Consider the following 12980-nt stretch of genomic DNA (forward strand, 5'->3'; position numbering starts at 1 on the left):
CTTATTTTAGTTGAAAAATTCTTATGGGGACATGAAATTTTAACTAGACTCTTTAAACTCAGTCATCCGTGACCCCTTACTTAGGAGCCAACCTGGTTTTTCAAGTAGTTCTCCCTAGAGGGCGCCATATGCTCACTTCACAACTTGGTCTGGAAAGGTTGGCTCCCGGCCTGTGATATCATATGTGAAGTTGAAGTCGTTTAGGTTAAAACATTGGAATCTTTTAGTAAATCTACCAGCAGTGGAGACTTCATTTTAACATGATAAATGCATAATTTACTGATGCATTTTGTTTAGGCATCATGGCAAATGAGACACAGTCTATGGAAGGAGGCGATAGTGTTTATTTGGCGTGTTTGTGGTCGTCAGTGAATTCTAGTCCACCTCTGTGGAATATTATGGACAGCTGGTGGAGTACTGGATAGAATACTGAGGATGGACTGAGGGGACCTGCGCTCTCATAATCTCTATGTCGCTTACAGAAGGTACTTACCCTATTTGTACTTCAGATTCCTCATTTGTAAGATTAGAGAGCTGGTCTTGTTTTTCTTCACAATCCCACTAGCTTTGTGATATGAACTTTGGTACATAACAATAGTTCTGTACAGTTTGGTAGAGGAAGTGATACGATAACTGCTAATTCTAAGGAAATTTAGGTAGTTACCCGGTGAAATTTTGGTCAGCCTACAGAAAATACCTAAAATTTTGAGAAAAAATTATAGCTTGATTATTGAAAACCATAAATGCTCATAAATATGTTTTTATGTCTCTTCTTAAAGCATGAATATTTTCATAAAGTCAGCATAAGGTATTGGTTTAATAACTGGCTTGGAAGAACAAGTGTCAGCTAGCCAAGATCTATCACCATGTGTAACAAAGGGTCCTCACTCAAGAAATAGTTGTTGAATAAATGGCAAGATGGCTAATTTCATTTTTGGTACAGCTTTTATTTCTAGAATATTCTTTATTATATTGAGTCAGAATTGATCTCTATAAACTTCCAGCAGTGGCTTTAAATCTACTCCTTTGGGTTGTATTGACCATACTGCATTTGCTATACATGGAGAGTTACTTTTATTTTTTTCCCACCCCACTACTAAAATAGTTGGGTGGTAATAGAGTTTCTGAAAGCGTGGGATGCATACCACTGGCCATACCCATAAATTAGGCATAATTCTTTTTATACGGCCATTTTTAAGTTTTAGGTAATAATTCTCTTACCTGGTATAGTTACATCTTTTCAAAGCTAAACATCATCTTCAGAACTTCCTTATACGTGTTTTTTTCAATGTCTTCGTCACTCTCTTCTAATGAGTCCTGGTTTGTTTGTATCCTTCCTACATGTCACCAAGAACTGAGCAGTTTTCAATGTTTCATCAATGCTAAGAAAACCAGGATTACCTTCACCTTGATTCTAAATACTGTTTTTCTGCTGATACAACTTAACGTTACATTCTTCACCACATGTTGGTTCATACTAATACCCAAGTCTTTTTCATGATGTGTTGTTAAATCACATCTCTATATCATTGTGATTTTTTAAAGATTTAAGTGAAGATCTTTTACTCTTCTTTGAAGTACATCTTTTTTTTTTTTTTTGCGGTACGTGGGCCTCTCACTGTTGTGGCCTCTCCCGTTGCAGAGCACAGGCTCCGGACGCACAGGCTCAGCGGCCATGGCTCACAGGCCCAGCCGCTCCGCGGCATGTGGGACCTTCCCAGACCGGGGCACGAACCCGCGTCCCCTGCATCGGCAGGCGGACTCTCAACCACTGCGCCACCAGGGAAGCCCGAAGTACATCTTCTTAGACTTAGCCTGCATGTGGGAACATTTTGGATTCTGGGTATGTCCATCTACTAATTACTTCTGCTTCTACTTCATGTCATCTACAACAATACTGGCCCCATGACCTAGTCACATGTTTCATTTGTGCATGTGTGTAATTTAACAGAGCTAAGAGAGCAGTGATGGTCACTGCTAGAAACCACGCTCCAGGATATCAACAAAAACATCTTTGAGGTCTTGTCAGATGCCTTTATAAGATTCTTTCCATTATTCTATCTCAGGCCCAAGTAAAAAGAAACAAAATTATTGTGACCTGATTTGATGTAAGTGATCTATCTATATTGACTCTTCATGATCACCTTTTCCCTTCCCAAGAGCCAACAAACCATCCTGTTAATATCCACTTTAGAAATTTGCTGGAAATAAACATAAAACAAGATGTTGGACAGCAGAATGCACCTCACGTTCCTTTTATGAATTTTGTGATGCATTTGTGCATCTCAAGTCTTCTGGCCTGTCCATACATCCACAGAGCCCCTGATGGTAGTTGAGTGAGTTCTTTCAATACACCACAAAGTAATTTCATGGGCTTAAAGTTTGAGTCTTCAGAGCTATTGTTGAGGGCTTCATTTTCTCCTTATCAAGGTTCATTTACCATTTTTAAGCACAGATCACTGATGTTGAGAAGGTAGAGGCAATATCAAAGATGAACTTTGATATCCATCAGTATTTTTCTTCAGCTCTAAGCAGCAGGTCTATCCCTTCCTTGTTGCTTCTCTTTCCAAATGTAAATTAAAACTATCAATAGTTGGGAAATATCTTCAAATAACTCATTTTGGAAGGTGTGTGATGAGCATAACAGGAGGAATAGAAAGGCATGCAGAAGAGGGAAATAACTTTGGTCACAGGGCCTCAGGAAATCTACTTTTTTGAGCTGGTCATGGAAAAAATAAGTGGGATTTTGACTGAAAGGATTCAGAGGGAGTCTAAGTGGGAAAAGTGATAGGAGCAAAACCATAAATGGGACAGTGCTTAAATATTTAAGAAGTAGCTAAGAAACTGTTAATTTACCTAGTAGATAAGAGCTAGATTAACAAGGGCCTTGTGGATTGCAACTCAGTTGAATCATCTAATGGAGTTAAGGAAGATTTTAAAGGTTTCAACTAAAGCAGTGATATGAGTGAATTAGTAAACTTAACCTGAAAGACTGAAAAATTGCAGTTAGAAAAACTACTAGGGAATTTTATAGGAACGCATGCCACTCCAACTAAGATTGCAGTAAATGGAAAGGATAGAAACAGTCCATAAAGCAGAGATAGGGAGAAAAATGAAGATGGATTTCATATTAATCAAATATTTAAAGTATACATATATTGTACTTGTTCTGTTTTGAAAAATTACTTTACCTATCCCCCCTACCCCGAAATGTTAGTGCTCTATGCCAACGTGTGAAATGCATACCCGTGATCATTCTCAAGATTATTTTGGGTGCTTTCCCACACAGCTTTAAATAACATTGAATCATACTGTGAAAAAGGTATTTTCTCTTTTTTTTTTTGACATCTTTATTGAAGTTGCTTTACAATGAAGTGTTAGTTTCTGCTGTATAACAAAGTGAATCAGCTATACACAAACATATATTCCCATATCTCCTCCCTCTTGCCTCTCACTCCCGCACTCCCTATCCCACCCCTCTAGGTGGTCACAAAGCACCAAGCTGATCTCCCTGTGCTGTGTGGCTGCTTCCTACTAGCTATTTTACATTTGGTGGTGTATATGTGTCCATGCCACTCTCTCACTTCGTCCCTGCTTCCCCTTCCCCTTCCCTGTGTCCTCAAGTCCATTCTCTATGTCTGCGTCTTTATTCCTCTCCTGCCCCTAGGTTCTTTAGAACCTTTTTAAAATTATTATTCCATATATTTATGTGTTAGCATACGGTATTTGTTTTTCTTGTTCTGACTTACTTCACTCTGTATGACAGAATCTAGGTCCATCCACCTCACTACAAATAACTCAATTTCGTTTCTTTTATGGCTGAGTAATATTCCACTGTATATATGTGCCACATCTTCTTTATCCATTCATCTATAGGTGGACATTTAGGTTGCTTCCATGTCCTGGTTATTGTAAATAGAGCTGCAATGAACATTGTGGCACATGACACTTTTTGCATTATAGTTTTCACAGGGTATATGCCCAGTAGTGGGATGCTGGGTCATGTGATAGTTCTATTTTTAGTTTTTTAAGGAACCTCTATACTGTTCTCCATAGTGGCTGTATCAATTTATATTCCCACCAGCTGCGCAAGAGGGTTCCCATTTCTCCACACCCTCTCCAGCATTTATTGTTTGTAGATTTTTTGATGATGGCCATTCTGACAGGTGTGAGGTGATACCTCATTGTAGTTTGATTTGCATTTCTCTAATAATAAGTGATGTTGAGCATCCTTTCATGTGTTTGTTGGCAATCTGTATATCTTCTTTTGGAAAAATGCCTATTTAGGTTTTCTGCCCATTTTTGGATTGGGTTGTTTGTTTTCTTGATATTGAGCTGCATGAGCTGCTTGTAAATTTTGGGATTAATCATTTGTCAGTTGCTTCATTTGCAAATATTTTCTCCCATTTTGAGGGTTTTCTTTTTGTCTTGTTTATGTTTTCCTTTGCTGTACAAAAGCTTTCAAGTTTCATTAGGTCCCATTTGTTTTTTTTTGTTTTTATTTCCATTTCTCTAGGAGACGGTTCAAAAAGGATCTTTCTGTGATGCATGCCATAGAGTGTTCTGCCTATGTTTTCCTCGAAGAGTTTGATAGTGTCTGGCCTTACATTTAGGTCTTTAATCCATTTTGAGTTTATTTTTGTGTATGGTGTTAGGGAGTGTTCTAATTTCATTCTTTTACATGTAGCTGTCCAGTGTTCCCAGCATCACTTATTGAAGAGGTTGTCTTTTCTCCATTGTATATTGTTGCCTCCTTTATCAAAAATAAGGTGACCATATGTGCATGGGTTTGTCTCTGGGCTTTCTAGCCTGTTCCGTTGATCTATATTTCTCTTTTTGTGCCAGTACCATACTGTCTTGATTACTGTGGCTTTGTAGTATAGTCTGAAGTCAGGGAGGCTGATTCCTCCAGCTCCCTTTTTCTTTCTTAAGATTGCTTTGGCTCTTCGGAGTCTTTTGTGTGTCCATACAAATTGTGAAGTTTTTGTCCTAGCTCTGTGAAAAATGCCATTGGTAGTTTGATGGGGATTGCATTGAATCTGTAGATTGCTTTGGGTAGTATAGTCATTTTCACAATGTTGATTCTTCCGATCCAAGAACATGGTATATCTCTCCATCTGTTTGTACCATCTTTAATTTCTTTCATCAGTGTCTTATAGTTTTCTGCATACAGGTCTTTTGTCTCCTTAGGTAGGTTTATTCCTAAGTATTTTATTCTTTTTGTTGCAGTGGTAAATGGGAGTGTTTCCTTAATTTCTCTTTCAGATTTTGCATCATTAGTGTATAGGAATGTAAGAGATTTCTGTGCATTAATTTTATACCCTGCTATTTTGCCAAATTCATTGATTAGCTCTAGTAGTTTTCTGGTAGCATCTTTGGGATTGTCTATGTATAGTATCATGTCATCTGAAAACAGTGACAGTTTTACTTCTTTTCTGATTTGGATTCTGTTTATTTCTTTTTCTTCTCTGATTGCTGTGGGCAAAACTTCCAAAACTATGTTGAATAATAGTGGTGAGAGTGGGCAACCTTGTCTTGCTCCTGATCTTAGTGGAAATGGCTTCAGTTTTTCACCATTGAGGAGGATATTGCCTGTGAGTTTGTCACATATGGCCTTTATTCTGTTGAGGTAAGTTCCCTCTATGCCTACTTTCTGAAGAGTTTTTATCATAAATGGGTATTGAATTTTGTCGAAAGTTTTTTCTACATCCATTGACATGATCATATGGTTTTTCTCCTTCAATTTGTTAATATGGTGTATCACATTGATTGTTTTGCATATATTGAAGAATCTTTGCATTCCTGAGATAAACCCCACTTGATCATGGTTCAAGTTACTTTTCATGTGCTGTTGGTTTCCGTTTGCTAGTATTTTGTTGAGGATTTTTGCATCTATGTTCATCAGTGATATTGGTCTGTAGTTTTATTGTGACATCCTTGTCTGGTTTTGGAATCAGGGTGATGGTGGTCACGTAGAATGAGTTTAGGGTTGTTCCTTCCTCTGCTATATTTTGGAAGAGTTTGAGAAGGATAGGTGTTAGCTCTTCTCTAAATGTTTGATAGAATTCGCCTGTGAAGCCATCTGGTCCTGGGCTTTTGTTTGTTCGAAGATTTTTAATTACAGTCTCAATTTCAGTGCTTGTGATTGGTCTGTTTATATTATGTATTTCTTCCTCCTTCAGTCTCAGGAGGTGCTGCGTTTCTAAGAATTTGTCTATTTCTTCCAGGTTGTCCATTTTATTGGCATATAGTTGCTTGCAGTAATCTCTCATGATCCTTTATATTTCTGCAGTTGTTACTTCTCTTTTTTCATTTCTAATTCTATTGATTTCAGTCTTCTCCCTTTTTTTCTTGATGAGTCTGGTTAGTGGTTTATCAATTTTGTTTATCCCCTCAAAGCACCAGCTTTTAATTTTATTGATCTTAGCTATTGTTTCCTTCATTTCTTTTCATTTATTTCTGATCTGATCTTTATGATTTCTTTCCTTCTGCTAACTTTGGGGTTGTTTTGTTCTTCTTTCTCTAATTGTTTCAGGTGTAAGGTTAGGTTGTTTATTTGAGGTGTTTCTTGTTTCTTGAGGTAGGATTGTATTGTTATAAACTTCCCTCTTAGAACTGCTTTTACTGCATCCCATAGATTTTGGGTCATCATGTTTTTATTGTCATTTGTTTCAAGCATTTTTTGATTTCCTCTTTGATTTCTTCAGTGATCTCTTGGCTATTTAGTAGTGTATTGTTTAGCTTCCATGTATTTGTATTTTTCACAGATTTTTTCCTGTAATTGATATCTAGTCTCATAGCATTGTGGTCAGAAATGATACCTGATACTATTTCAGTTTTCTTAAATTTACCAAGGCTTGATTTGTGACCCAGGATATGATCTAACCTGAAGAATGTTCCATGAGCACTTGAGAAGAAAGTGTATTGTGTTGTTTTTGGATGGAATGTCCTATAAATATCAATTAATCCCATCTTGTTTAATGTATCATTTAAAGCTTTTGTTTCCTTATTTATTTTCATTTTAGATGATCTGTCCATTGGTGAAAGTGAGGTGTTAAAGTCCCCTACTATGATTGTGTTACTCTCGATTTCCCCTTTTATGGCTGTTAGCATTTGCCTTATGTATTGAGGTGCTTCTATATTGGGTGCATAAATATTTACAATTGTTATGTCTTCTTCTTGGATTAATCCCTTGATCATTGTGTAGTGTCCTTCTTTGTCTTTTGTAATAGTCTTTATTTTAAAGTCTATTTTGTCTGATATGAGAATTGCTACTCCAGCTTTCTTTTTATTTCCATTTGCATGGAATATCTTTTTCCATCCCCTCACTTTCAGTCTGTATGTGTCCCTTGGTCTGAAGTGGGTCTCTTGTAGACAGCATATATGCGGGTCTTGTTTTTGTATCCATTCACCCAGTCTGTTTCTTTTGGTTGGAGCATTTAATCCATTTACATTTAAGGTAGACATTGATATATATGTTCCTATTACCATTTTCTTAATTGTTTGGGGTTTGTTATTGCTGGTGTTTTCCTTCTCTTGTGTTTCCTGCCCAGAGAAGTTCCTTTAGCATTTGTTGTAAAGCTAGTTTGGTGGTGCTTAATTCTCTTAGCTTTTGCTTGTCTGTTAAACTTTTAATTTCTCCGTTGAATCTGAATGAGATCCTTGCTGGGTAGAATAATCTTGGTTGTAGGTTCTACTCTTTCATCTCTTTAAATATGTCCTGCCAGTCCCTTCTGGCTTGCAGAGTTTCTGCTGAAAGATCAACTGTTAACCTCATGGGAATTCTCTTGTATGTTATTTGTTCCTTTTCCCTTACTGCTTTCAATATTTTTTCTTTGTATGTAATTTTTGATAGTTTGATTAATATGTGTCTTGGCATGTTTCTCCTTGGATTTATCCAAGGAGTATGGGACTCTCTGTGCTTTCTGGACTTGATTAACTATATCCTTTTCCATATTAGGGAAGTTTTCAACTATAATCTCTTCAAATGTATTCTTAGTCCCTTTTTTTTCTCTTCTTCTTCTCGGACCCCTATAATTCAAATGTTGGTGCACTTAATGTTGTCCCAGAGGTCTCTGAGACTGTCCTCAATTCTTCTCATTCTTTTTTCTTTATTCTGCTCTTCCGTAGTTATTTCCACTATTTTATCTTCCAGGTCACTTATCCCTTCTTCTGCCTCAGTTATTCTGCTACTGATTCCTTCTAGAGAATTTTAAATTTCACTTACTGTGTTGTTCATCATTGTTTGTATGCTCTTTAGTTTTTTTAGTTCCTTGTTAAATGTGTCTTGTATTTTCTCCATTCTATTTCCAATATTTTGGGTCATCTTTACTATCATTACTCTGAATTCTTTTTCAGGTAGACTGCCTATTTCCTCTTCATTTGTTTGGTCTGGTGGGCTTTTACCTTGATCCTTCATCTGCTGTGTATTTTTCCGTCTTCTCATTTTGCTTAACTTACTGTGTTGAGGTCTCCTTTTCACAGGCTGGAGGTTTGTAGTTCCCGTTGTTTTTGGTGTCTGCCCCCAGTGGCTAAAGTTGCTTCAGTGGGTTGTGTAGGCTTCCTGGTCTGGGGGACTGGTACCTGTGTTCTGGTGGATGAGGCTGGATCTTGTCTTTCTGGTGGGCAGGACTGCATACGGTGGTGTGTTTTGGGGTGTCTGTGAACTTACGATTTTAGGCGTCCTCTCTACTAATGGGCAGGGTTGTGTTCCTGTCTTGCTAGTTGTTTGGCATAGGGTGTCCAGCACTGTAACTTGCTGGTCGTTGAGTGGAACTGGGTCTTTGCATTGTGATGGAGATCTCTGAGAAAGCTGTCGCCATTTGATATTACATGGAGCTGGGAGGTCTCTTGTGGACCAATGTCCTGAACTCTGCTCTCCCACCTCAGAGGCCCAGGCCTGACACCACTCCGGAGCACTGAGACCCTGTCAGCCACATGGCTCGGAAGAAAAGGGAGAGAAAAAAAGAAAGATAGAAAAATAAAATAAAGTTATTAAAATAAAAAGTGAAAAATATATTATTAAAAAAGTAAAAAAAAAAAAAGAAAGAAAGAAGAGAGCAACCAAACCAAAATACAAATCCACCAATGATAACAAGCACTAAAAATTATACTAAAAAAAAATAAACAAAAAAAAATGGACAGACAGAACCCTAGGACAAATGGTAAAAGCAAAGCTATACAGGTAAAATCACACAAAGAAGCATACACATACATACTAACAAAAGGAGAAAAAGGAAAAAAATATGTATATTAAAAAAAAAAGGAAGAGAACAACCAAAGCTCTCTAGTTTTTTTGTGGTGCTGTCCTCCTCTGGTGTAAGGTCATAATTCTCTCTCTTGAAAAAAAGTTTTTTCTAAAGAGAACATGAGATCCCATTTCTCAATTCACTTCTGAATTGATTCTAATACATCCAATGACCTCTTTTCTAAAATTAGTTTCATGAAGGGCTTGATTGATTTCAGGCTCTTTATGGATTGAATTTAATGTTCATTCTCCATTGTATTACTGCCCAGCATGCTTAAAGGTGATTATATATATGATGAGAGAAATAAAGCAAGGCCAGGATTGCTACTTTGGGGGCCAAGTGTAGAGCGGCTTTATCCCTGAATCGGGAAGCAGGTCCACATGTGGACTGAATTGCTGATGAACAGACCCTAATGGCTCTTTTAATGCAAGCAATTGATTCTGAAGGCGGGAAGCTGCTGGAAAGGCTGCCCTGAAACTCTGCATCAACACTGTCGTCATTCTTGGATTTTTCTTAGGAAAACAAATGCTCCCTAGACTGTTAAACCAGGCCTGTGGCTTTATGCTTAAAGCCAAGATTTTTGAGTCAGAAAGATAAGTTCAAACATGGCTCTACCATATATTAATGCTAGCCATGTGGCCCTGGGAAGTTATTTGACCTCTCTGAGCTTCGGGTTTCTCAACTTTAAAATAGGGATGCATTAGTGTCCCAGGGCTACCATAACCAATTACCACAAATGGGCAGCTTACAACACCAGAAATTTCTCACAGGTCAGAAGTAGTCAGCAAATCTAGTGGTCAGCAGGTCTGTCCTCCCTCTGAATGTTCTCAGGGCAGATCTTTCCTTGCTTCTTTCTTTTTCCGGACGCGCAGGCTCTGCGGCCATGGCTCACAGGCGCAGCCGCTCCGCGGCATGTAGGATCTTCCCGGACCGGGGCACGAACCACGGCAGGTGGACTCTCAACCACTGTGCCACCAGGGAAGCCCGAGGACGTATCTTTTTGAACGCCACATTAAACCCACTACAAGAGCTAATCATATGCTTACATCACAGATTAAATAAGAAAATGCTACGTGAGTAAGACATGTTCAAGAAATGTTAGTCATCATCAGTTTTAGGATTATCAAATAGCTTCTTGGTTTTGTCATTCTAATATTTACTTTCCATAGACTTACCAAACTTAACAGTGGGCTCTGTTATGATTAGGCCTGAGGAGCAGATATAAGTCTCTAGTTGCCTTTGAACATTTCACAGGAAAAAACGTGGCTTTTCTCCCCAAAGTGGCTTGGAAGTCATTGACCTTATATTATCAGGATAAATGCATCTCATAGAACTTTCAAGACAATATTTCTTGTAGTTTTAGCAGAGAAGGAAAGTCATTAGGGATCCAGGATGCTAATGAAATACCATTGACTCCACTCCATAAAATTTGGAACAGGACTGCTTTTAGATAAAACCTTTTATTTGAAACTAAAATCAACGGAGAGTGTGTCTGTGCTTTGGATATGTGTTTTTTGAACAAAAGGTTCATTTGATCAAACGTGAAGTCAACGCAATCAGTAAAACATGACTTCAGGATTGGGTGTCTCCACTCTGACCCTAATTGAGAGCATTGCACTGCCAGAGATAGTTCTGCTGCTAAGATCCATCTTCTGGTGGAATATGGTGGAACAAAGGCCCACCTTCCACCCTCAGAAAGCTCAAACTGTCCTTGAGGATATTTACTCCAAATTCCAACTCCAAACTGTAACTGTAACCTCCTGAAATTCCTTTCCATTCTTAATTAGAGATGGCATTTGACACCTTCTGAAACTTTCCCTGCTCATTCGTCGGTCCTCACCTGTCCACCCCAGGGCAGTCTGCACTGACATTGTTCTTACCGACTCTTCAGTGGGTTCTGGGCATCTAACAACACTCAAAGCCCTTCCTGGGAGCGGTGGGTAATGAGAGGCTATCTACTGATTCCTTTCCTTCTGCATATGTGGATGCATCTTTCTGTCTGCCTGAGCCGATGACCAACTCCTTGAGGCGTGGCCCAGCTGTTGTCACACTGTGATAAGCAGTCTCTGAAACACTTTCTGTATCTCAGTCTACTCGCCAGTTAAAGAGAGCTGAACGGTTGACCAGATCTCAGCCACTGAGGCCGAAGAAATAAATGGAAGTAATTCTCTTCACGTCGGTCAATAAAGGGTCCTAAGAAGAAGCAGATTTATTTCTGCGTAAACTCATTGAGAAAGCTTTGCGTGTGGTTATTATTGTTATTATCGCAGTTCCTGGTCAGAGCTCACCTTTTATTCATTGTACGACTTAGGGATGAAACTTGAAGAAATGATGCTGAGGATGACACTTTGGTCATTCTTATAGAGCAATATGGCAAAGAGGATGAACGTTTGCACTTGAGGCCTCTTCTCACAGTGGACACCAGGGGCCAGTGCTTATAGTAAGAGATTTCAGCCTCAGGCAGAGAAGTGCATCCGTCTGCATAAGTGGGCTGCCTTCAAGAGGGGCACAGCAGTTCATGATTGAAACCCTTTTCCACACTTCACTTCCCAAACGTCTTTTAACCATCCTTCATAATGCCGCTCAAATCTTTTAGCCTCTAAAGAAACCATATCTAACTGTCCTGGCCGAATTAACTGCCCCTTTCTGACCTTTCATAGTATTGGGTTGGCCAAAAAGTTCATTCGGGGTTTTCATCGGTTACAGGAAACCCCGAATGAACTTTTTGGCCAGCCCAATACTTTGAATAAAACTCGATTTTAGGCGATTTGTTGTATACCGTTGCACACCTCTGGTAAGCCCTGCCCATGGCTTAGCAACATCCCCAGCACCTGCTCTTGCCTTCTCTGTATCTATTGCTAAATACATATACTCTGAAAGATTGCCGAAACTACTACTATTATTACTTCTACTATTATTAGCTAACCAGTAACTTTAAAGCTAATCATTTAAAAATGCTGTTAAGACTCACAGACTTAGAGAACGAACTTATGGTTACCAGACGGGAAGGGTGGGTGGAAGGGATAGTTAGGGAGTTTGGGATTGACATGTACACACTGCCGTATTTAAAATGGATGGCAACCAAGGTCCTGTTGTGTAGCACAGGGGACTCTGCTCAATATTATGTAACAACCTAAATGGGAAAAGAATTTGAAAAAGAATAGATACATGTATATGTATAATTGAACCACTTTGCCTTATACGTGAAACTAACACATTGTTAATCATACTCCAATATAAAATAAAAAGTTAAAAAAAATTTTTTAAATAAAAATGCTGATAAGATGCCACTTCTCATAATAATCTTTGCCTCCCCACTGTTGGCAGGAAACAGCACTAAACCGGTTCAGTAGGTTAACTCCTTCAATGCCAAATTAACACATCACTTTCTAGTAACTGCTTTTCTTTCTAGGAACAGCTAGAGCACTGTTCCGAAGCCCCTTTCTCTAAAGGAAATGCAGAGAGGCCATGGCTGGCACATGGACTCACATTCCAGTCCCTTGATCCTGCCCTACTTTTGGCAAAGACACCCTCCAGATGTTGTGACTGTGTTGAAATTCTGTTGGCCTCCTAGCAGAATTGGCGGTATTACTTTCCATGAGCTGTGGACAGGAAGTGCTCAAAACAAAACAGTTTAAAAGTGGGCTTGCTCACTCTAAAAAATACATCTATTTATTTTTTAAAGTGGGGAGGGGGAAAGAGGGGTTGCTAATCAATGGGTATGAAGTTCAG

The 12980-nt window shown here is 38.7% G+C and overlaps 1 protein-coding gene across 3 annotated transcripts in view; it reads left to right on the plus strand.

Annotated features, from left to right (window-relative positions):
* DOCK10 (dedicator of cytokinesis 10) overlaps positions 1 to 12980 on the plus strand; it is a 279856-nt gene that overhangs the window by 41537 nt on the left and 225339 nt on the right. Inside the window, exon 1 of one of the 3 annotated variants that reach the window (XM_060301780.1) lies at positions 1738 to 1843. The exons of the other annotated variants lie outside the window; for them this stretch is intronic. Within the exon in view, the coding sequence (XP_060157763.1) occupies positions 1820 to 1843 (24 nt within the window). The 5' untranslated portion in view covers positions 1738 to 1819. Of the gene's footprint in view, positions 1 to 1737; positions 1844 to 12980 lie in introns of those variants that run through there. 3 annotated transcript variants of the gene reach the window in all.

This window comes from Globicephala melas, chromosome 7 (genome assembly GCF_963455315.2).
Source record: "Globicephala melas chromosome 7, mGloMel1.2, whole genome shotgun sequence".
Lineage (NCBI taxonomy): Eukaryota > Metazoa > Chordata > Mammalia > Artiodactyla > Delphinidae > Globicephala > Globicephala melas.